Source organism: Pogona vitticeps, chromosome 3 (assembly GCF_051106095.1).
Source record: "Pogona vitticeps strain Pit_001003342236 chromosome 3, PviZW2.1, whole genome shotgun sequence".
Classification (NCBI taxonomy): domain Eukaryota; kingdom Metazoa; phylum Chordata; class Lepidosauria; order Squamata; family Agamidae; genus Pogona; species Pogona vitticeps.
This window is the reverse complement of record NC_135785.1, coordinates 77456577-77482996: the sequence shown is the minus strand read 5'-3', so window position 1 is coordinate 77482996 and position 26420 is coordinate 77456577. Positions and strand designations below refer to the sequence as shown.

At 40.0% G+C, this 26420-nt stretch overlaps 1 protein-coding gene across 1 annotated transcript in view; it reads left to right on the top strand.

Moving 5' to 3' along the window:
• TCERG1L (transcription elongation regulator 1 like) overlaps nucleotides 1–26420 on the top strand; it is a 239728-nt gene that overhangs the window by 140291 nt on the left and 73017 nt on the right. Inside the window, exon 6 of the mRNA XM_078390259.1 lies at nucleotides 12850–12975. Coding sequence (XP_078246385.1) covers nucleotides 12850–12975 — 126 coding nt within the window. The remainder of the gene's footprint in view (nucleotides 1–12849; nucleotides 12976–26420) is intronic.

Here is a 26420-nt window from a genome sequence, read left to right as displayed (position 1 = left end):
AGTTGTGCTAGTGTTGAATTGGAGGACTAAGCTGCAAGTTTGATGATAATTTGTGATGAACTTGGCCAAGTTTTTTAATCCTCTGGAGTCATGTTTTGTTACAGAAACCACCCAGAACTAGACCTACAGCGCTGACATATTACAGTACTGTCACTGGCACAGGTGTAAACAATATCCCCAGTATGACATGTACCTTTTTAAATAATACAAACACACAAAAGTGGGTCAAAATGTCACAACGAATTTGATGTACTTCTTTTCTTCAACCACATTGGAATCAAAAAGGAAAAAAAGAAAAGAAAAGAGAAAAATCTCAACTTTTTTTTTTTGACAGTTCTGCAGGGAAGTATATGTGCCATGCTCTGGTTATTTTCAGGAGAAACTGGTCCCCCATCCCATTTCAGGGATAATGAGAAAACGCCCTGTAAAATCAGAACACTGGAAGTACACATTTTTTTTATTTCCTTTTTTTAAAAAATTGCATCCATGTTGCATTTCTTTTTTCTTCATTGAGGCAGAACATTTTTGCTTGTGCTTATGCAGACAATGCTTGGGATCTGGGACATTTTGATACCCCAGAATTTGCTGCAGTTCTCACTGTATTAGAAAATATCCTGCAAGTCCCGTAATACATTCTAATACATGAGGATTAAAATGTGATTAGGGTTTGTCTACGACTTCATTAACAAAAAGCAGGCTGTGAGGGTTGATCTGAAGTGGGATGAAAATGCAGAAATGGAAGTTTTGATCTTTTTTGGGGAGAAAGATGGGATAGAAATATTTTAAATAAATATTAAATAAATAGGTTTTAAACCTTTCCCTTGTGCCTCCATCTATATATCTCAACAAAATGGGATATATCAGATAGTATCTTTGGGACAGGTAGAAGTTAGTGTAGGGGGCTCTCAGTGGGAAAACCTTATGAGATTCACTTCGTACAACTCTTCTATATAGAATGAAAAGAATCAGCAGTTTCCTGGTTGCTTTTTGTTAAGAAAAAGCAGCAGCAGATCTTAGTTGTGCATTTAACAAGATCTCCTAACATAGTTTTACCAAGTACAGAATGTATTATTTACAGTTACGGTCCAAACCTTTGGCCTTTGTTGTACTGAAGATGTTAATGATAGGGAGGCCATGTTATGCTACCTGTGAATTGAGTTAGATTTTCCACTATTAAAGTCCGTGGTTCCCAAAAAGAAATAGGGAGAAATATTTAAATCCCAGCTTGGGAAAAGTATGGCACTGATGTTTTTCTGCTGTTTCCCAGTGCTACCAAGATTGTCATTATCGATATATAATAGATGCACTTTACTTCTCTTTTCAGACTAATCCCCTCTCACTATTGAAATTAATTTACTTTTACATTGATTTCATTTTTTCCTCCTTTTTAGCAGTACCATTGTGTTCACTCAACTTAACCATTAGATAGAGCAAAACTGAAACAAAAAACAAAACAATGTATTAATTATAGGGATTATTATACATCCACAGAGGTTTAATTGAAAGTCTACAGAATAATATTCTTGTAAAATAAAGTATTATAATATCAGATGTTCTGCCAGGTTACTTCTTTATATATTTACTAAAGAATATAAAAATTACCAGGAGAAATGACCAAGGGAGTAAATGTATTACTCAGTTGTAAAGAATACAATGAAGAATCTGGTGATACTTGAACAGTTTATTTCGGTGTAAATGGTAAAGATGAGTACCATAGTTTAACAGTCATTAGGAGGTAAAAAGAATGTTGTGGCATGGTAAGCAAATTCACACATATATGGTGACAGTAAGTCTTTGTCCAATTCAGATTCTGGTTAGAAATACTTTAATAAATGGATGGATGAATGAATAAAAGAGGTAGAATTTTAAAGAATATCCATAACATGTTATTCCCAATTACTATGTATGAATGTTAAAGTTGGACAGTAAAGAACGCTTAAGTAGAGTGGCGGTGGTGATGTTGGACGAGAGCTTCACAGATACTATTGACCACCATAGCAACAAATGGGATTTATATCAAATTAATTCAGAACTGTTTCTAGAGGCAAAACTAACTAAACTGAGGATATCATACTTCCGGCAGATAGATAAATTTCACTGGAAAATATAATAATACTTATAAAGGTTAAAGGCAGTAGGAAAAGAGGAAGACCAAATATATGATGGATTTATTCAATAAAGGAAGCCATGGCCTTGAGTCTACAAGATCCAAACAGGACTGTTATTCATAGGGCTTTTGGAAGTAACTTCATAAGGTCATCATGCATTGGAAGCAGCTTGGCAGAGCATAATAGCACAGGCAAATTCTGGTGGGGAAGAGGACCAGAGAACACGGAGATACCAAACTTACTAACGTGTATTTTCTCTGCTGTAGACTACTCTGTGTATGACTTACCTCTGTCTGGCCCCAAATTTTTCAAAACAGTTCAAAGGGAAGGGAGGGGGAGAGAGAATGAGAAAATTCCTACATACTGATGCATAGGGGTAGAAAGGTGAGGGAAAGGATGAATGAGCTTTAGGGAGGGTGGGAAGAAAAATAACAGGGAGAAAGAAGAAGAATTAAGTGAGAAAGGGTGCCATGAATGAGCAATATCATTGGGGAAAGGGAACAAAGCTGAGGCAACTCTGGTACTTCTGCTAGTGTCAAAATAAACTGATGCTTAGAGCACATTCAAATTCATTCTCTCCCCGCTCCTCCCCCATGTTTCAGATTATAACAACATTCCTTGTCTTTGCAACTGTGGTGGGAAATCACAGATGTTCACAGGGTCTTTAATTCAGTCCATGCACTCCTGAATCACAGCTGATTAGTGGGAACTTTGTCTTTGTTCAGCTGGGCTGATAGTGATGGTGATGGATGATGGTAGGAAATTCAGTGATTCTAATGGAGGAATGACAGAAAGGTGGGATGGGACATAAATCTCATGTGTTTAAAGCAACTGTGGAGGTGCTGAGCAACTGCTAAATAATAATAATGGAAAATAAATAGATGTCCTAAGTTTCTTTGTATTTTACAGTGAGGGTGGAATGCAAAACTCATTTATTTTTATTTTTATTTCTTTTTGTTCTACCAGTTGATTTCATTAAAAGGACTGAGTTGGCTAGAGCACTATCTCATTTTTATTTGCTTTTAAATTGCCTGATTTGTGAAACAATTACTCCATTTTTGACAGAATAATTGGAAATATAGAACTCTGCTAGGTAAGTAAACAAAGTAACAAAACACAAGCTAATTGGTTGAAAGGGAACTCTTGTCTTTTTCTCCAAGACTCTGGAGGTTGTTTCCAATGTGTTTTGCAAAAAAAGGGTCTTGTATAAACTAGCCATTATTCCAGGGTTCTATTGTTTGGGTGGCACTTTAATTCTCTGCTATCCGAGCACATAAAACTGAGCATCAATGTAACTAATTGCCTCAGAAATGGCCCCAAAACTTCACAGGCATTCCAAATACATAAATAAAAGCACCAATTAGCTATTACTAGTATAAAACACACTCTATCTTCTTGTCACGCACAGCATAGAAAGTGTCTCTAATTGCTGCAGGATCATGGGAGAACATGTTTCTTTTCTTCTCACAGCAAATGTTTTACACTACTTCAATAAATAACTGCTTCCAAAAAAAAATAAAAACATTGAAGTTCTTGTCTACCATTTTGAGTGGTTTGCTATTTCTGTTGCTGGCCTAGAAATAGTTAGTGCATTCATTCTTTGTATAATTCATATGGACACTAACCTTGGGAAGACAGGAAGCTGACATCAGAGTGGATAGTAACCATGACTTAAATCCCAACTAGAGTAGACACATGGAATCAATTTCTGAATGATGAGCCAAGTCTTATAGACTTTTTTTTTCATTCTGAGTACTCAGGGATGAGAATAGGACAAGACTGCATGGCAGAACCCCTGCACCAGGATTTGTGACTATGTCCTAAACTAATCTACATCCAAATATTTTTTGTACAGGTCAGAACTGACCCACTCCAAGCTATACTGGAATTACTCTTGGATTTACTTTTTGTCACCTTGGGGAGAAAGGCAGGATAGAAATATTTTAAATAAATAAAAATAGAACAGAATAAAATGTTGTCAGATTTCTCTGTTTCCAAACCAGCAGTTTAAAAAGAAAAACCGCAAATTGTGAAAACAGAGGGCTACATTGGGGTCTGCTACACTGTGCCATTGGTTTTTAGAATGTGTTGAACTTTATGTGTAGTTTCATTTAGACATGATGAAAATGGAGGAAGTGCCTGGGCGGGCCTTAGTTCTGTGGGAACTGCAAGGCATTATTGGGCTAAGTCTTCCTGCTTATCATGCTCCATACAGGGTGTCTTATATGAAACTACTCCATTCATAGTTTGAGTTCCGAGAGAGCTTAGACTCTCCTAGCCACTTCTCCCATCTTCACTATGCCTCAGAAAAGCCAGTTTTCTCAGCTGGAAGTGACCAGCGAGCACCTAAAAGGACTGGGGTATTTCATTTGGGGTTTGGGGGGAGGAGGCTAAAGCCATTAGAAATCTGTCTGAGAGAATTCCTGCAGACCTCTGGGGGCTCTCATCCATGAATTCCAAAAATCCTGTGTCAAGAAAGAATATTCTACCTATATCCTGAACCTTGTGGAGTAGAGCCAATGCTAGTGTTCAGTCATTGCTCAGTGGAAAATGTCCTCACTATTAGAACATAATTTCCAGACAAGAATACAGAATATTGATTACATTTTAGCATTTTTAGCATTTTAGAAGTAAAATCCTTTAATAAAGTATATATTGAAATATTGGCAGAGGAATTCTTTCTTAAAAGCCTATGAATTAGTTATCATGCAATCTGGTTTTAAATTCACTAACATGAAATTACAAGGAAATAATCACAACATTTGCCTAAAGTCAATAATAATAATAATAATAATAATAATAATAATAATAATAAATGATGATGATGATGATGATGATGATGATGATGATGATGATGATGATGATGATGATGATGATGATGATGATGATGATGATGATGATGATGATGATATTAGCAGCAGCAGCAGCAGCACACTGATTGTTTGGTTAGTGGATAGGGATTTAATGGATTATGTTTAGAAATAATTTCAGTTCTCCCGCTTATATTTAGTTCAGTCTGAATGCCTCTGTTACATTATGGCACTCAGTCAAATTCTTAGTGCTTATTTAGCAGTTGAATTCCAAAGCAATCTATTGTAGAGATTGCTTTTTAAAATGTTCTTGTACTGCTAAAGTGTGAAAATATTTATTTCTGAAAGGTTATGATTGCTTTAATTCAAACAACCATATTGGGATAGCATAACATACATTTAAATCATGAAACTGAACTATATCCATACTTAGAAAACTTGAAAATATACACTTAACTGTAGTATAGATACAAAATGTGAGTTAATTTTTACACATGTGAACATGCAAATACATTCCGAGGTCTGTGCAATTTATCTTAACATCACCAGATGCAAAAAAGTCAAAGACTCTTAAGAAATGAAATATTATGCAATGAGTATATTTGATCTTGTTAAGATGGCATGTCTTTAACATAACTTTGAAAGATTGTGTAATGCTTCCATAAGGCTAATACAGCCCTGCAAAATTCACTGAATACAAATGGTACATAGGGGAATGAATAGGCAAAGTACCCTTTCTACCTAAGTAATCAGAGAGGAAGACCTTTGACTCTCCCTGTGTGAGGAGGCAATACAAACCACACCTGCTCCCCACTCGCATAACCCTGTATGATTTTCTTTCTAGTTTCATTTTGAGGCCACAGGCCTTTTGGCCTCTATGAGGCCAATGAGCAGGAAGGCAGGGCCCCTATTGATGGGCCATTGAGCCTCTGTCCTGAGATACAAACTTAAGCTCACCTGTTGATTGGGGGTAAGCTCTAATCATTTGGGAAAAGATGCCAGAGGATGGAGTGAGGGCGAAGGAAAAAGAGAAAACTGAAAAGGAGAAGAAAGGAAGCAACATAGTTTTTGTCTACAGAGATGAGAGAGACTATGAATTATTGTTTACCTTTGTCTCATGTGGAATCTAAAACTCTATTTTGCTTTCTTCACAGACTTACTGCATGAGTATCACATATGGCCCAATTTTTGCCTGATTATCTTAAGCCCATATTTTACACCATTTTTGCTTGATGAAGTATTTTGCACAACTCACTTTACCTGTAATTTTTTAACAGAAATATTGCGTAGCCCCAAACTTTGGACAGGAAAGATTGAATGATCTGGATCATGAAAAAAAGTTTCTTATGGGTGTGATCTATTTCATCTCACACTTGAGTGATCCTTCCATTCACACAAGAGATTTTTTTTTCTCCCATGAGAAAGATAGAGAGAGCTCTTTGGATTGTTCCAATTTGTGCCCCTTTTCAATTATTGACACCACCATCCCTAACCCCGCCATTTTTCATGGCTGTCATTCCACAGGCTGCAGCTTTTGTTAAACAAAGTAAGTGACATAGTGCTACAGCAATACATCAATCCACCATGATGTACCTATATTGTATTGAAGGACACTTCCAATGTATTAGAATTATGCTATGTCAGTTAGAAAGAGTTGGGGGAAAATATTAAAAGAGAGGAGTTTTCTCTATCCTTCCTTTTAGTTTCTCAACCCACTCAATATGTCACAGAATTGTCACATCAGATAACACTGCCCATAGATCTGTTTGAGTGTGAATTAACTAATTACATGAGTTACAAAATGGGATAATCAGGAATGCCCCCAATTGCACCAAATAAACTTCAGCCCTAGCACTATAACAGAAAGTATCAGGACAGCTTGCAGAAGGGTTGGGGTGGATTGTTCATATTGAAAATACACGTGGTCATCAGAAAACAGGGCAAACAAGGCTGTACCAGGAGCAAACCAAAATGACATCTGATCATACTGTTTGTTTCTATGAATGGATCACATGGTTACTTTTTGTATTTCCTGTTTTTATAGGCTGCTTGAATGTGGCTTGCATGAAGTTCCTTTCTTTCCTCTTTGATCCTGGCTTTTCTTCTAGCAGTGACATGCATGCTGATTTTGTCTGAGTTTTGACTGGCAGGTTGTTTAAGCTCCAATGTATATGAAGGGCTCTGGTTTGTGGCTATAAGTATGATCTATTTCTTAGTAAAATATTTTGTTCTATACAAAGGGAGACCCTTCTTTCTGGCTGTCTGGTCAGCCAGAAAGGAGGACCTGATCTTTGTGTGTGTCAAACATGGTTGATGTAACTGCTCTAATCAACCATCATCATGAGTAGAATGGACCCCTGTACAACTGATGTTTGGACATTATTGGTGTGCATGAATGCCCATGGTGTGTGACTGAAGTGTGGCAGTAGTTATTGTGGGTATTGAGGTTGTTAATAAATAATTGTTGTTTCTGTTGTTGTCGGGTGTCCAGTTTACTACTGGGAGAGCAGATGATCTCAATGATATTACGGTGGTGTAATATATCCATAGCCTTGATGTAATGCCCCAGTGTAGCAAAACTACAGGATCAGTCTCTTAACAGCTCAGATAAAAGGCGCACAATCTCTTAATAATGTTCCCCTTTCAGCATAGCCCCCCCTCTCATATTATTCCATCATTCTCTAACATTTTATCTGCAAATTCTTCTTCATCCTCCTGAATCTTTACTGCTTCTGTGGGCATTATATTTTTTCCACTTCTATTGCTGTAAAAGATGGAATCTTTTAAAAAATGCTAAGTGTCATTAAAATTATTTACAGCCTCCTGCACTCCACCTCGTTCTTTTTAAAATCCTCCCTCAGCTCATATGAGTCTAGATACAGTGCTGGTTTATAGCTTGAATTCCAATCTGTTCTTGAGAACACGTAATTGATAATATGAGAAACAATGCATTAAAATGGCAACTTTGAAACTTGCAAAATGGAAATGGTAATATACTATATTAGGTAGCTGGTGCCAGCTGTGGAGTGGTGGTTTTTTCCCAACCTGACAAGTGCTCAGGTTCCAGGGCCAAGTTTGATACAGGCACAATTTCTGTCCATTTTTGTTTTGTTGTTGTTGTTGTTGTTAATTCAAAATCCAAACATGTAAGAGAAGAGTGGTCAGAGGGTTGTTTCCCTTCCAGTCCCCCCCCCATATTTTTACCCAGTTCAGATGCTGGCCTTCTGTAATGGCCCCAGAATGTTCCTGGACACCTTGTAGGCTCACCAAGTCACTCATCCCTCAGCCTATGGTCAACCTATGCTGCCTATGATGAGTGAATGACGATGATGATGATGATGATGCTCCCACTGCTCCAAGTAGGAAAACTGATTGGGCTCATATTTGATACTTAATTCAGCACTGGCAAAAAGGCAGCACAGCTGAAAGAAACATGCTTTAGAGCAGTGGCTCCTAACTTTGGTAACCCAGGTGCTCTTCGACTACAGTTCCCAGAAGCCTTCACCACCAGCTGTGCTGAGCAAAGTTTATAAGAGTTGCAGTCCAAGAACACCTGGGTTACCCAAGGTTGGGAGTTATTGCTTTACAGAAGAGATGGGATGTCAACCCCAGTACCTCATTGCTGCTTCAGGCATCTCCCCAGACCTCTGCTGTCTCTCTCAGTGTAATGGCAGGACCAGTCCTATTTGTGATACTCAGAAGTGAGATAAAACCTTTTTTTCTCCTGCCACTTAGTTCTATGGCAGGAGAAGTGTTACCTGCTTAATGTGCTCATGCAACTCTCCTAAGGAAGGACCACTGCCCCGGTGGCAATGCTTGCAGCAAAGGATAACATCTAAATTAGTTTTACTGCATGCATTAGCCCTTTTACATTGTGAGGAAAAGGACAGGGAGAAGGCTTTCCCTGTTGGTGTGGTGTCTCTTCCCTCCACAATGGTGACTGAAAGGGCCTGCTCCCTTATAGGCAGAGGTGGGGAAACATTACAAGTGGCCTTCCTAGAAAGACTGGAAAGACCCAGGAAAGACAGAAAACACAAGAGGGAGGGGAAAAACTGGGAATCAAGCAAAACAGGCAAAAAAGCAGGTGCTGTTAAAGTAGAGAAAGAGATCGTGGAAGAGTGGACCTGGATGGTGAAGAGGGAATCCTGAACAGGAGAGTGGGTCCATCTTAGGGTCCCTAAAGAGCAAGCTGAGAGGGAATGGCAAAGGCGAGCACTCCCAGAAAATCTTCATCCTGGGGTGAGAGAGATCGGACAGAATAGTTGAAGGAAGAATGTGAAGAGACAGAGTCTACAAAGGGAGAAGAAGAAGAGGCTAAGAGAAGAGAGAGAAAAGAACTCAGGGCTAGGACGAGAGTTTGACAAACCAGGATGGAGTGGGGACCTTGATACACTTTAGTTTTAGTGGGTTTTCCTGCTTCTGTCTTATCTACCACAGAGAAGGAAGGTGTGGGGAGCTGGAGGGAGGCACTCTAACCATAAATGGATCCATAGTTGCCCAAAGAAGTTGCCCTGAATCCGGCTCCCACAATGACTCCAGAAGGGTTGTGGGACAAAGTGTTGCCATTACCAACTGAGTCATGGGCTATGCCAAGTTCTACTGTTAAGACTGAAGATAAGACAGATTTATACCAGTGGTTCTTAACGTGGGCGATAATGCCCCCCAGGGGGCGATTTCATTTTTCAGGGGGGCGGTAGAACGAAAAGGGGCGGTGTGGGGGCGCTGGAGCAGAAGGGGGCGGTAGGGGGGCGCTGGAGCAAGCCAAACCTGTGAAGATGGCTGCAGCCTTTTTACAGTGTGCATGAATATATATTTTCCTCCAATTTTAATTTAGTTTCAGACTTTTTGTCTTGAAATTTTTAGTTCCTGCATTTGTTTTTATGCCCTTTTTTATATTTCTTTTTGCGTCTTAAAATTCGCTTGCAACTAAATCATTAAATGTTACTTTTTGGGGGGCATTTCGGTTTCTTGGAATTTAATTTTGTTTTCAGGGGTCATTGGATTTAAGTGTCTTAAATAAATAAATAAATAAATAAGATATCATCACCGCGGGGAGGGGGGCGATGATAACTTCCTCAATGGCTCAAGGGGGCGCTTCTTTCAAAAAGGTTAAGAACCACTGATTTATATGAAGGCCCAGTGGAGATGGTGCAGGATAAGTTACTTGTTTTGTTAATAAACCCTGTTATATTAAAAGTAGATGATTCTCATCTTCCTTCAGAGTGTCAAAATGAGGAGGAGACTTGTCGATATGGATCACATATGTGAAAAATTTCTATTCCAGTATCAGTTGCTGTTATGGAAGCCTGTTTGACTTGATCCTCAGAAGACAGCAATGCATTCATGCATGTTATTAGAAATTGGCAGAGGTTCCTGAAATTCATTTGTTGCTACGTTTCTTCCATTCCTCTTCTCCTAAAACTGGCTGGTAGGCTTTGTAAAAAGGAAAGATTCAAAAAGAAGTCATTCCTGTCAATACAACACTAATGCTCCTTTCAGAGATTTCCGTGAAGTGGGGAGGCAGCCATGACTACATTGGCAAATAATATAGGAATTACTCCAGTATTCTCATGGTTGGATTTGTATTATTTTCTTTTGACTACATGAAGTAGAAATCAATGTGTATCAGACTGGCTTTTCCCTCCTCTAATCTGATTTCCCCCCTCTGCCATAAGGGTTTTTGCCCTTATCTCGATTTTGTAGATTTCGAATACAGTGGTGCCTCGCAAGATAAATGCCTCGCGGGATGAAAAACCCGCACGATGATTGTTTTTTGCGATAGCAATGGTGCCTCACAGGACGGCTTCTTCTATGGCCGTGCTTCGCAAAATGGTTTGGGTTTTTTAAGACCAATGCCTCGCAAGACGAAAATTTTCATTCATCTTGCGAGGTTCCCATTGGAAACTGCTTTTCACAAGATGATTTTTTTCACAAGACAGTGCTTCTCGCAGAACGAATTACATTCATCTTGCGAGGCACCACTATATGTGAAGTGTATCTTCAGCAGGTAAACATTTATATCTATTCAGAGAATGGGATGTAATTGGGTTATGAAATAAAATAGAAATATGAAAGGTCTACACCTTAACAGTATTGCCCATAGCCTGAATTCTTTTTACTAGAGAAATACTTTTCTCTAGCACACAAAGGCTTTTCTCTACCATTTAGTGTACCTGTACCCATCCATGACCTTTCCTTAATAATTTAACATTACTAAAATATGTACTTGTTTCTGAGGATAGTGTTTTTGTATGTTTGGATTACAGATCCTATAATTCTTCATTCTGGGAGCTCCACCTGAGAGACAGAGACCTAAATGTGTATCCCTTGGGAGATAGTTTCTTTTTAAAGCTTAGGCCAAATCAAACTTACTAGTTTTTAAGGTGCCATAAGACTTTGTGTGTGTATGGTGAAATAGATAGAGTGATAGACTAAGAAGCCTGGTTTTGAATTCCTGCTTGGCCATGACAACATACGGGGGCAGGGCTAGCACTGGTAAACCATTTCCTTCAATATTCAATTTACCTGAAAGCCCTATTACAGCCAGTATGTCAGTCTGACTTAATGGCTCATAGCAACATTACATGGGTAGCAGGAATTAGCATAACTTAAAAGGACTTTATGAACCTTTCACAGATGCCATGTCATAACTTCACCTGGACATGAAAAAGTTGTGTTTCTGCTTTTACTGTAGTTTGAGATAGAGGAGCCCATCTGCCAGCTGTAGGGAGTCTTTCAACTCAGCCATGCATAGCACAGTTTGACAACCAACATTTCCACACTCCAGCTGGGAAAGTATGTGGCATTTGCCTCCTCTCACCACTGTAATCTCCTTGTTGCTGAAAACCTCTGGGGCTAGGGAGCAAACTATAATATGTGTAGTCTTATAGTTTGGCCTTTGCCTGTTGTCCTGGGTTGCATGCATCATTTTCTGAGCAATAAAATCATGGCTTAGAACCCCTTTGCCTAGTAGTTGAGGGCCCCTATGGAAAAAGATGAGCTCCTATTTGCTAGGATGCTGTTTTCTTTAAGAATGACTAATGCTAGCATGAATAGGATTTTGCTCAGTCAGTGAGCCTCAGAACAGCTGAAATCTATTAGTAAGTTACAACTAAAGTAAGCTCACTGAATCAGTGGGGACTGGTGAATCAATTCCTCTGTACAGTGGTGCCCCGCTTGACGATTACCCCACTTGATGCTGAAATTGCTTGATAATGATTCCAGTGGGGTTTTTCGCTTTATGATGACCGGTTCCCTACTTCGGGAACCGATTTTTCGCTTAGCGATGATTTTAAAACAGCTGATCAGCGGTTCTCAAAATGGCTCCCCGCTGTTTTCTGGACCTATTTCCAGAAGACAGCGATGCAAAATGGCTGCCCCTATGGAGGATCTTCACTGAACGAGCAGGTATTTCCCCCAGTGGGACACATTGACCAGTTTTCAATGCATTTCAATGTTTGTTTGTTTTTCGCTTGACGATTTCGCTGTACAGTGATGTTGCTGGAACGTATTATTGTCGTCAAGCAGGGCACCACTGTAAATTCCATCCATTCAGTGTCCTACTCTAAATGTTGTTATACTGGGTAGAACTAATAGCATATCCAATTTAGAGTCTTGTCTCTGTCATTGGCTGATTCAACTTGATATTTGCAAGACAAAGAACTATTATTGGATTTCAGCCAGTGGTGTGTCTGCTAGAACAAAACAAAAATAAAAGGGGTTTACCAAAATGGAACAAAACCAAAAATAATTTATGTAAATATGTGGGGCGGAATATTTTGATAATTGTGTTTTTGAAATATTTGCCAGGAAATAATGATTACTAACAGCATCCGATAATACCCCAAGCTTTTGGAAATAGGCTTGTCGGTGAGACCTTTGTACTGCTATATTGTGAAAAGAGTAACACATCATTTATGGTTTGTATGCAGGTGCTGCTTCTAGAATGGAGACTCGTGTGACTCCTCTGATGCCAGCTCAAGTCACCAGGGTAGCGGCTATCTCTTCACCAGCAGTGACGTTCATGGCAACCAATTTGGTGGATCAGACTTTAACAGGTGTGTTTATATTTCACTGTGCTGATTATACTGCTAAAGCATATGTGGCACATTTGCACACTTTTCAACCAAACACTTTCCCACGACACAATAATAGGAGAGGAAAAGCCCTTTTAATAGAAATATTTTGAAATCCTGCTAAAGCTATCCTGGTTATACAGCAGTCGATTCTGAATGTACACAGATTAAGACACCGGTGGAGCTATTCGATCTTTACATATTCTACCTCAGGGTGTTTTAAGCCTTAACCTCCTGATAATTACTCAAGGAAGGTGCACTTGTAAGGTTATTTCCCTCACAAGTAAAGCTAGAGCAGTAGTGTATTTTTTCCATTGCTGCTTCATTACAATTTTGATTGCAAAATATTACCTGAGTCCATTCTAGCAGAAGGGTATCAGTCATTTCTCTGCTTGGTTAAAGTGTGCCTCCCAAGTACTGGAATTAAGAATAAGGGGTTCCTGTGTTGATTATGAAATTAGTGCTTCACAGCACTTATATCCCTCTCAGTCTCTCTCTTTTGCCTCAAGCACATATAAGTAACTAGTTGCCATACAAACATGTAAACCAAGATGTACTTTACCTTCTCAATACTTTATCTATGATCTTTTGGGTAACAGAACTTCTTTCTCCATGTATGCTCAGGACCAAACATGTGAAATGGCAACCCTTCAGTATGAAAATTAGACCTGCTCTTAAACTCTTGTCCTGCACTTTCAAAAATGGTACCCCATTAAATGCTGTAGTCCCTCAATAGTTAGTAATTTGGAGCGGGGGGGGGGGTCTTATACTAATTTAAAAAAAAGATTGAGATGTTCTTGTCAGAGGAAACATGGCCTGTGCTTGCAGTGATTCTGACACCAGGAGTGTTAGACACTGCTGGTATTTTTTGCTTATAGAGATGGTGTGATTATGTTTGGTGTTTTTCTCATTAGAACCACTGGGAAAGGATTTGTTAAATTTAATTTAGGAAATATGCTATTTATAGATGAATGCATGGTTGCATCTCTCTCCAGTGGCACTGGAAGTTGTATACAAGGTGAAAGCCGGAAATCTCCCATTGAACTATCAACGTAAGTTATGCAGGTTGCAATATTAGCTTAAGAGCTGATCTTCGGAGCCCCTGTTGCACATCCCATGACCTTGAGGGGATGGGTATACAAAACAGGGCATTCCTTGTAGCAGCATCCCAGTTATGAAACTCCTCCCAAGTGCAGTTTGCCGCTCCTGCCGCAGCCTGTCTAGCTGCAGCTGCATGCGATGCAGCAATTCCACTGTTCTCTAACGCTACCTGCACCCTTAACTGTGATGCTGGCAAAGGTGAGGCGAAAAGGACCGGCACTGTCTGGTTCCCGGCGCCCCACGGCCAAGCGCTTCCAGGCTGTGTCATTCCTGGTGCATTGATACTCTCACCTGCTTGTGTTCCTGCTTATGCCACTGACAACACACTGACAGGGCCCTCATCAATATTGGTTGGCAGACACTGCTTCTACCTTCAGCCTCATCTGCCAAGGTTTGTGTGTGTGTGTGTCAACACCATCCGTGGCTGTCCTCGCAGATGCCTTGCTTGTGGGATTCCACTCCTTGGCCTTGCTGGGGCAACTGTTGTCGACGGGGCCCCTGCAGGGCTGGACTGTTCTACTTCTAGAACAGCAATACGAGACAACAGAAAGTCTCCCATCTGTGTAAGCTCTGCCAACTTTTGAGCCTTAGACTCCCAATGTGGCTTCCTTACTGCACAAGACCCCTCAGCCCCTCTACTTAAGAGCCCTTTTCTCTTTCAAAGACACTAGGTTTTTACCACAAGAATCTATAGTCCAGCCAGTCCAATTTCCACCAGGAAATTGCTGGTGGGGAATGTGGGGGAGAGCTTTACACTTAACAGGCTGCTTACCTTTTGACACACACACACCCATGCCCTTTTTAGAAGCCATATTACAATATCTGCCTGGTCTGGTGACCTGGCCCTTTATAGACCTAAACATCTACTTCACACTCATGTTACCAAACCACTCTTCACAACTTACTCTCTAAAATGTGTCTCCCTCCCCTGTGATGAACTTATGGAATATTAATTCAAAACTATTAATGATTAGTATTATTTATTTATCTATTTATCTATTTATGTTTTTATTTTAAACCAACCAACAATATATAACTACCACTGGCAACACGGCCCAGAAACCCAGGCAGCTGACTGCCCCTATTAGGTATTATTACTAGTGTTATTTATTTATCTATCTTGTTTTGATTTGTTTTAAAGGAAGCAATGTACCAACAAAGAGGAGATGGGGGAGTGTTATGGAAAGCTACAATATATGCATGTATATATATATATGCAGGGGAGAAGTATGAGAGTGGGGGTATTGAAGTCACATTTTAAACATGAATATATATTTTATATTATTATATAACATATTTTAAAGGCAGGGGTTGCTACCAGGGCACCAGCTCCTACCACCAAACTGTTCCTTATAGCCTCTTTCCTACTGTTGCTGCTGTAATTATTTAATATTATTTTAATGTTTAAAATGCGACTTCACTACCCCCCCCATTCCCATACTTCTCCCCTTCATCATCATCTTCTTCTTTAAAACAAAACTCAGCCTAGCCCCAAAGGCTCTTAAAGGAAACCCCGCCATGTTTTTCCAAAGGTAAAGGTAAAGGTAAAGGTTCCCCTTGACAATTTTTGTCCAGTCGTGTGTGCGAAGGAGCGCCACAGGGCCACGTGGCTTGAAAACAAAACCATGGGACGGATGCAGTGCGGACACAGATCTCACTAGCCTCGTTCAGCAAAGAAATGGCAAGGTGAGGCTGGGCAGCCTCCTTGAAGGCTTTGCTCTAGCTCAGCGCCTCGCCCAATGTTAGGTAGCGACTCTGGCTGTGTCCATCCGGGTGGCAAAGAAGCCCTGCCCCGGCAGCTACGTGCCTTGCGGGGAGGCAATTCTCCTTCCCTGCATTAAAGAACACTGAAATATGACTTGAAAGTAAAGAATTGGTATGCCTCCTATGTTGGAAGCAGAATAGACCTGTTCAAAAATATGTTTTGAAATAATATGTCTTCCCATGTTCAGATGTCCATATCCTAACATTCTGGTTTGAAGATGTCTTCCTGATCTCCCTACCTAATGAGATGAGGCAGATGATTACAATAATACAGGGAGTTTTCAATATTGGTGTTGCAGCTGTCAAAAGCCCTTCCTAGAACAGCTTGCCATTGCACTTACATTGTGGTCATTTTAGTGCCAGATTAAAAAAAAATAATAACTTAATTCTTCCAGGGATTGTAAGAACTGGTTTTATATACTTTGCATTGCTTTATTTTTTTACTGCTGGATTTTGACTTTGATTTTGTTGGCCAAAATCCTTTTGCATAGTGAATCATTGCTAGAGTAAGCCTTTTGCATCAAGGGGGATTGAGTGAGTCAACTTCTCAAGTTCCATTGAATTGCTGTGCTAAAATAAATTGCAGTTAGAGTAGGCCCATTTGAATCAAAGTAATTTACAGAGGACTTGAGTCTATTGATTCAGTGGGCCTACTCTAGTGCAATTTACCATGCTAAGAACAGGATTTTTGGCCATCATGTGTTGTACTGTCTTTACCCTTTGCTATTGATGCTATTTTTGGCTGTCTAATTGTCTTTGTTCTATTATGACTTTTTAATGTTATTTTTTAAATTCATGCTACCTAGAGAACTTTGTAAGGCAGCTTTAAAAAGTATGTGTGTGTGATGCTGCCCTCTGAAACAGCATGATCACCTAGCCTCCATGCTGAATATGTTACTGATATATATTTTTAAAGTGACCTTTTTTTTGTATTTTGGATCATGATGACCTATATTTCTCAGGATTATGATGATTTCCACATTCTGAACTGGGCAGGGTGAAACTGAATATACTATATGAAATAGGCTGTGCTCTTTTCTTTCTTTATTTCCCCCGTAAAAAATTCCTGTAACACTGCTAACCTACATGTATGTATAGTCTGTTAAACTCGCGGGACCTTCTTCTAAGTACAGTAGGAGCCCATTATCCATGAGATCAGTATCCACAGATTCACTTATCCACAGCCTGAAAATATTAAAAGTATTAAACGGAAAAAATCGATAAAAAATTATTGCACGTGTGTTACCAGAACCAGCTACCAGATGGAGCCAGAGACCATGCTATGAATACTTGCTAGTGAAGAATATTTATTATTTATTATAATGTTTGGATTATGTCTAAACTGATTTGCTATATAATATATTTTAACACTGGGTAAACTGAGACCTCTCTCTTTTTGTGATGTATACCAAAACCTCTTGCTAATCCCTGCTCTCTTATTATCATCACAATAAATATTTACCAAGCTCTGCCATTCTTTCAACTGTTTTTCAATGATCTTTATTGGAAGCATCCAATTTTTTTAAAAAAAATTAAATTAGGAATAATATTCATTTTACATAACACTGTTCTACCAAACCAAGAAATCTTTGTATATTCTTTTATCTGTTCACTTATCTCTTTCTTCAATGTATCCAAATTAATTCTAACTGTATCTTGTAAATTCCATGTGATGTTTATCCCTAAATATTTAATTACACTTACTAGGCTTCCTTCAAATATAGTTTTCAATTTCACCTTCTCCTCTTCAGAATGATTTAGCAATAAATACTTTTCACATACACTTTTAATTGCATTATATCCTCAAAGAATCTCAAATGCACTTTAATTCTCTCTGGATTATTAATAGTAGTGTATCATCAGTGAAGAAATGTATTTTATTATTTTCTCTATGATCTATTCCTTTAATTTGTTTATCCTTTCTACTTACCTGCCCTAATAATTCTATTATCAATGTAAATAATACCGGGGATAAAGGGCACCCTTGTCTCGTTCCTCAGTCTAGAGATATTGGCATAGTTATTCCATCATTTACTATAACTCTAGCTGTGTTCTGTGAATATAATTGTTGGATTAACTGACTAAAGTGATTACCAAACCCTATTTGTTTGATCGAAAGCTTTAATGTATACCATTCTACTAAATCAAACACTTTAAATATATCTAAAATATATCTAAAGATAAAACTCCTGCTTTAGAGTTTGTTTTCTTTGCTAAATGCAGTGGTACCTTGCAAGACGGTTACCCCTCAAAATGACGAATACACATGATGACAATGTTTTGCGGCAGCCATTTTGCTTCGCAAAACAGTGGTTCCTATGGGGGAATTTCGCTGGATGCCAATTTGGTCCGTGCTTCACTGACTGTTTTTTCACAACATGATGATTTAGAACAGCTGATCAGCGGTTCGCAAAGCGGCTTTCCTCTGGCCAATCTTCGCTAGATGACAATTCTTCCCATTGGAATACATTAAATAGGTTTCAATGCATTCCAATGGGGAAATGCTTTTCGCTAGATGATGATTTCGCTAAACAGCGATTTCAATGGAACAGATTATCATCGTCTAACGAGGCACCACTGTACATTAAACTGAGTACCCTTCTAATTAAATCTGTCATTTGTCTAACTTGTAAGAATCCATTCTGATTTTTCTCAATATATCACCCAGTGAAACTTTTTAATCTATTTGCCAAGACTGCCGTAATGATCTTGGCATCTTGATTTATCAGTGATATAGGTCTATATTTTTCTATGTTCATTGGATTTTTACCAGGCTTCAGTATTAATACTGTTGTTGATTCCTTTCAGGACTGGGGAATTTCTTTCCTTCTTAATATCTTATTGTATAACACTTTCAACTTCGGTATGAATATCTTTTAAAATATTTTATAATATTCTGAGCCAAATCTGTCAGTTCCATGTGTCTTCCTTGTCTTCAATTTATTTATAATAACCTCTATTTCTTTTTCAGTAAATAATTGTTGCATTCTATCTCTGTTTATTGAAATTATTCTTTATATATTCTTCAGTTATATCTAGAGGGGATTTTTTACTAATATACAGGTTTTTATATAACTTTTGAAAAGATCTATATTTCTCTTTCATTTTATTATACCTTTTCCAATTCTGGTCCTGTATTACTTTTACATTACCTTTATTATTTTTATATGAGTTGCTTTAGCTAGTAACTTGGAATTTTTATTACTAAATTCAAAAAGAATCTCTTAAGCAAATTAAATTCCTTTGTACCTTTTCCAAATGAATCCCCTCCAGTTCTTTCTTCTGCTTGTAATGCCAATATCACTTCCTTATCTCTGGTTCATATGACTATTCTTTCTACTTCTTTTATGTTGCCTTCTAATTCCTATATTCTATTCCCTTGCTTTTTTCTAAGAAAACATGCTGCTTTAGATACATACCCTCTGGTAACAGACTTCATAGTGTCCCAAATTATTTTGGCTTCCCCTATTCCCTTCCTATTTATTTCCCGTGTCCCAAGGTGTTTCTTATAAGTGTTGCTTCAGGTGGCATGGTCTGCCCACCCACTCCCAGTGCTCTCCGTGGCTCTTCTCACTCTTGGCTTTTTGGCACACTGACTAACATTGGACTCATTGAGCCACTTGGAGCAAGGCAGGGAATTAAGAACCAGCACTGCAGTTCAAGAGTCTGTTTTGTTGCTCAGATACTGCAGGCAGCTGAGCAAAGCCCAGAAGAAACCTCTTTCTTCCAACTCTTGCCTGTCCCACCTCTGCGACATAACAGTGGTTCATATCTTGGTCCTAAAATGTCAGGAAATGGGATAGATACTGGCAAGCTTGCAGTCCTAAACATAATGATGAGTTGGGTCATATTCCCCAATAATATTGCATATATTTTCTTGGGAATTGTTTCCACTATGATGAATAGAACTTTTTTCCAAACAAGGAAACACAGGATTGAGGTACTAGTCTGTAAATTACTCAAAGAGAACTGCAGGATAATAGGTTTCTAGGCCTTCAGAATAGAACACACAGCAACCACATTTCAATACTCACATCTATGAAAGAGATTTATTTATAACAGCTTCATCTTGTAGGTCATTGCCTGGGATAAGACGACAGAAGATCTTTGCAGGGAAAATAATGAGTGTCAGAAGAAGGATAGATAGGCATAACTCAGATTTCAAATTATGTTCTTCATTTAATAAGTGCAGATTAATCACAGGTCCTTTTCACAGTAGTTACCAATAAATGCTATTGGTAGTTCCCAATAATCGTGTCCTCCAATACCAGGAGAACACAATTTCATCTAACTAGTCATATTGCTTGTGTTTTTTTGATGTGTATGAAAGATGATACCATTGTAACTATTGATTTATATTTAGCTCAGATTTGGGAATGTGCAGAGAATAAAATGAGAATAAATTTGAAGCTGGCTCTATATTTACAGGGAACTTATGCTGCACTTGGAGGTGGACAAAACACTCATTTCCAATCTGTAGTAAAGCAAAAGCAAAGCGTGCTGCTTATATACTGCCTGATAGCACTTAAAACATTCTCTGGGTAGTTTACATGCAGGCTACACATAGCACACACCCACACCCTGAGAGCTGATTACTCATTTTACTGACCTCGGAAGGATAGAAGGCTGAGTCAACCCTGAGCTGGCTACCTGGGATTGTACCTCAGGTTGTGAACACAGTTTCGGCTGCAGTACTGCAGTTTGACCACTGTGTCACGAGGCTGAGTATATTCATCCAAAGAACTGTTGTATTCTGTTTCCACATTTGTCTGTATTTTTTTTTAAGCCTACAAAAATAGAATAAATGTACATTTTAATACGTATTGTCATATTAGATTAGGCATCTGTGAATCTCGAGAGACTATGGTAACGTGCCCTGAATAGAGGAACAGTGTCTAGTGTGACTGAGAAGGCCAATACAAGAGTGGCAATCCCTTCTACACTGAAGACAAATACAATCTGTCCCCTGTCCAGCTCCCTGGTTTTGCTCATTTCGGAACTTCCTCTTTGCCTCATCTTCCTCAAAATGGGAGAGGCCATGATGCACCGCCTGCCTCCATGCTGAATGCTCATATGTCAGAGTTTCCCATCTGTTGAGGTCCAATCCTAAAGCCTTCAGATCCTGCTTGCAGATATCGTTATATCACAGCTCTGGTCTCCCTCTAGGGCACTTTCCCTGCACTAATTCTCCATACAGGCTTCTTCATGGATTGCTGCCTTGTCGTGGCGAAGGGGCTTGAGTAACTCAGAGAAACTATGGGCTATGCCATGCAGGGACACCCAAGACGGACAGGACATAGTGGAGAGTTCCGACTAAACGCAATCCACCTGGAGTAGGAAATGGCAAGCCACTCCAGTATCTTTGCCAAGAACGCCCCATGATCAGAAACAAAAGGCTAAAAGATATGACGCTGGAAGATGGGCCCCTCAGGTCGGAAGGCGTCCAACATGCTACTGAGGAAGAGCGGAGGACAAGTACAAGTAGCTCCAGAGCTAATGAAGTGGTTGGGCCAAAGCCGAAAGGACGCTCAGCTGTGGACGTGCCTGGAAGTGAAAGGAAAATCCAATGCTGCAAAGAAAAATACTGCATAGGAACCTGGAATGTAAGATCTATGAACATTGGGAAGCTGGAGGTGGTCAAACAGGAGATGGCAAGAATAAACATCGACATCCTGGGCATCAGTGAACTAAAATGGACAGGAATGGGCAAATTCAGCTCAGATGATTATCATATCTACTATTGTGGACAAGAATCCCGTAGAAGGAATGGAGTAGCCCTCATAGTCAACAAAAGAGTGGGAAAAGCTGTAATGGGATACAATCTAAAAAATGATAGAATGATGTCAATACGAATCCAAGGCAGACCATTCAACATCACAATAATCCAAGTTTATGCACCAACCAGCATTGCTGAGGAGACTGAAACTGAACAATTCTATGAAGATTTACAACACCTTCTAGAACTGACACCAAAGAAAGATGTTCTTCTCATTCTAGGGGACTGGAATGCTAAAGTAGGGAGCCAAGAGATAAAAGGAACAACAGGGAAGTTTGGCCTTGGAGTTCAGAACGAAGCAGGACAAAGGCTAATAGAGTTTTGTCAAGAGAATAAGCTGGTCATCACAAACACTCTTTTCCAACAACACAAGAGGCGACTCTATACATGGAAATCACCAGATGGGCAATATCGAAATCAGATTGATTATATTCTCTGCAGCCAAAGATGGAGAAGCTCTATACAGTCAGCAAAAACAAGACCTGGAGCTGACTGCGGTTCTGATCATCAGCTTCTCATAGCAAAATTCAAGCTTAGACTGAAGAGATTAGGAAAAACCACTGGGCCACTCAGGTATAATCTAAACCAAATCCCTTATGAATACACAGTGGAAGTAAAGAACAGATTTAAGGAACTAGATTTGGTGGACAGAGTGCCTGAAGAACTCTGGATAGAGGCTCGTAACATTGTCCAGGAGGCAGCAACGAAAACCATCCCAAAGAAAAGGAAATGCAAGAAAGCAAAGTGGCTGTCCAACGAGGCCTTAGAAATAGCAGAGAGGAGAAGGGAAGCAAAATGCAAGGGAGATAGGGAAAGTTACAGAAACTTGAATTCAGACTTCCAAAGAATAGCAAGGAGAGACAAGAGGGCCTTCTTAAATGAACAATGCAAAGAAATAGAGGAAGATAATAGAAAAGGAAAGACCAGAGATCTGTTCAGGGAAATTGGACATATTAGAGGAACATTTTGCGCAAAGATGAACATGATAAAAGACAAAAATGGGAGGGACCTAACAGAAGCAGAAGACGTCAAGAAGAGGTGGCAAGAATACACAGAGGAATTATATCAGAAAGATTTGGATATCCCAGACAACCCAGACAATGTAGTTGCTGACCTTGAGCCAGACATCCTGGAGAGTGAAGTCAAGTGGGCCTTAGAAAGCCTGGCTAACAACAAGGCCAGTGGAGGTGATGGCATTCCAGTTGAACTATTTAAAATCTTGAAAGATGATGCTGTTAAGGTGCTACATTCAATATACCAGCAAGTTTGGAAAACTCAACAGTGGCCAGAGGATTGGAAAAGATCAGTCTACATCCCAATCCCAAAGAAAGGCAGTGCCAAAGAATGCTCCAACTACCGTACAATTGCACTCATTTCGCACGCTAACAAGGTTATGCTCAAAATCCTACAAGGTAGGCTTCAGCAGTATGTGGACCGAGAACTCCCAGAAGTACAAGCTGGATTCCGAAGAGGCAGAGGAACTCGAGACCAAATTGCTAACTTGCGCTGGATTATGGAGAAAGCCAGAGAGTTCCAGAAAAATATCTACTTCTGCTTCATTGACTATGCGAAAGCCTTTGACTGTGTGGACCACAGCAAACTATGGCAAGTTCTTAAAGAAATGGGAGTGCCTGACCACTTTATCTGTCTCCTGAGAAACCTATATGTGGGACAGGAAGCAACAGTTAGAACTGGTCATGGAACAACTGAGTGGTTCAAAATTGGGAAAGGAGTACAGCAAGGCTGTATATTGTCCCCCAGCTTATTTAACTTATATGCAGAATACATCATGCGGAAGGCTGGACTGGAAGAAACCCAAGCCGGAATTAAGATTGCCGGAAGAAATATCAACAACCTCCGATATGCAGATGATACCACTCTGATGGCAGAAAGTGAGGAGGAATTAAAGAACCTTGTAATGAGAGTGAAAGAGGAGAGTGCAAAAAATGGTCTGAAACTCAACATCAAAAAAACTAAGATCATGGCCACTGGTCCCATCACCTCCTGGGAAATAGAAGGGGAAGATATGGAGGCAGTGTCAAATTTTATCTTCCTGGGCTCCATGATCACTGCAGATGGAGACAGCAGCCCTGAAATTAAAAGGCGCCTTCTTCTTGGGAGGAAAGCGATGACAAATCTGGACAGCATCTTGAAAAGCAGAGACATCACCTTGCCAACAAAAGTCCGAATAGTCAAAGCTATGGTTTTTCCTGTCGTGATGTATGGAAGTGAGAGCTGGACCATAAAGAAAGCAGACCGCCGAAGAATTGATGCCTTTGAATTGTGGTGCTGGAGGAGGCTCTTGAGAATCCCCTGGACTGCAAGGAGAACAAACCTATCAGTTCTAAAGGAAATCAACCCTGAGTGCTCACTGGAAGGACAGATCCTGAAGCTGAGGCTCCAGTACTTTGGCCATCTAATGAGAAGAAAAGACTCCCTGGAAAAGACCCTGATGTTGGGAAAGTGTGATGGCAAGAGGAGAAGGGGACGACCGAGGATGAGATGGCTGGACAGTGTCTGCGAAGCAACCAACATGAACCTGACACAACTCCGGGAGGCAGTAGAAGACAGGAGGGCCTGGCGTGCTCTGGTCCATGGGGTCACGAAGAGTCGGACACGACTAAACGACTAAACACACACACACATACATGCTAAAAATTACAGCTCATTCTAGGACTACTCTATTTGGAACTTTGTCCTGCCAGGTCATACCAAAAATGCATTGGAGACAACACATATGGAACGTGTTCAGCTTCCTCTCCTGCCATGCACAAAGGGTCCAGGACTCACTGCAGTACAGGAGTATACTCAGGAGACAAGCTCTATAGACCTGGACCTTGGTATATGTCGTCAGCTTTTTATTAAGCCATACTCTCTTTGTGAGTCTAGAGAACATGGTAGCTGCTTTGCCAATGCATTTATCCAGCTCCCCATCTAGGGAGAGAGTGTCAGAGATCGTTGGGCCAAGTCATGAATAACCTCCAATTCTTCTCTAATAGAGGGAGGTGAGTCAAGGTGGACATCCAATCTTGGGAAGTATTTTAAAAATGCCGTCACTGCTAACCAAATCAAAGGCCTTTGTAAGATCTAAGAAGGCCACAAAGAGTGGCTGTTGTTGTTCCCTTCATTTCTCCTGCAACTGTCTGATGGAAAATACCATGTCAGTGATGGATCTATTGGCTTGAAACCCACACTGTGATTTCCATCCCTGGGTAAAATGAGTAGCCTGCATAATTAACTTGTAAACTGCCCAGAGAGTGCTTGAAGCTCTATGGGGCGGTATATAAGCAGCATGCTTTGCTTTTGCTTTGCTTTTTTAAAAAGTGCTTTACTGGTTTTTAGAGTTGCCTTAGGCTGCAATCCTATTCCCAGATATGTGGGAGCCTTCTGGCTCAGTGGTAAAACTGCTGTACTGCAGCCAAAACTTTGCTCATGACCTGGGTTCAATCCCAGGTAGCTGGCTCGAGGTTCACTCAGACTTCCCTCTTTACAAGGTCAGTAAATCGAGTACCCAGCTTGCTGTAGGGCCAATGTGTAGCCTGCGTCCTTAAACTGTAGACTGCCCACAGAGTGCTTTAAGTGCTTTGAGGTGGTATATAAACAGCACATTTGGCTGGTGTCATCGCCAACACATCAATCACAGCAGTAGCTCAGCTGCTGCTTCCCTGCTCACCTGGCCACTCCAGCAAGGATGTGGGATAACAAGTCTCCCCGCTCAGCCCTGGAGGGAGGCGGGGCTGCAGCAGGTGGACTACTGCCATGATTGGCACATTGATGATGATGCCAGTCATGCGTGCCACGTGGTCAGTGGAATGACAGGTTTGGGGGATGGGAGGTAATCAGGCTGGCCACCTATGCCAGTAGGATTCATCTTTGTAGATGAAGACAAATCCCGCATCTCTAATCAGATGCTTGCTGATGGTACTTGCTCATGTATACAGCCAACCTGGGAGCAGCAGCTGCTTCTCCTCTTCTTTGGCAGGAATAGGGGAAGGGCTAGTGGCTCCTCTCTAAGTGTGTTGTGGAGAATCAGTTAAATAACGGACTAGGGCTCATGTAAAATTATAAATGAATGAATATGTACATGCATACATTCTCTCAAAATATGCCTTTTAAGACATAATTGAATACATTTTTGACATGAGTATTCTGTTTGGAAATTCAGAACATCTGAAATCTGATGAATCAATATGTTAATACCAGGCTAATATCAGGTTTCATACAGGTGGCGTTCCTCGAGCACTCGCTCCTCAAAGAAGCAGAGAGAAAGAGAATGTGTGACAAAGTTGACATTTTTTCTTTTAAAAGTTAGTGTGTATGGGAGTTTACAGTGATCACATTCCTCAAGTATCCTGAGGTGTGTGCCCTTCCCCTTCCTAAAGAGCTGCAGCTGCCTCACACAAACATCTTTGCATTTCAGCTGACAGAATGTATTGGGAAAGGAGCAGCACTTAATTCTTTGCACTTAATTGACAGGGATGCTTGACTGTTCTCTACTGTTCTCCTGTTGCACCTATTTGTACATGGCTACTCCTCTTACATTTTATAGAGATTCTGATGCGTGTTGAGTTTCTTCTTCCATTTGCTCAAAATTATTTCTCCATAGTTGAGCCCTAAATGCTGATGCAGTCATTATTTCGCTGGAGACATTGATACCACCAGATGCTTAGTGTGTTTTGAATTTTAGAATGTTTATACATATACTTTTTAAAGAAGGTTGTTCTTTGTTATTGTGTCCAGTATTGTGTCCAGTTCTAGACACCATACTTCAAGAAGGATGCAAACA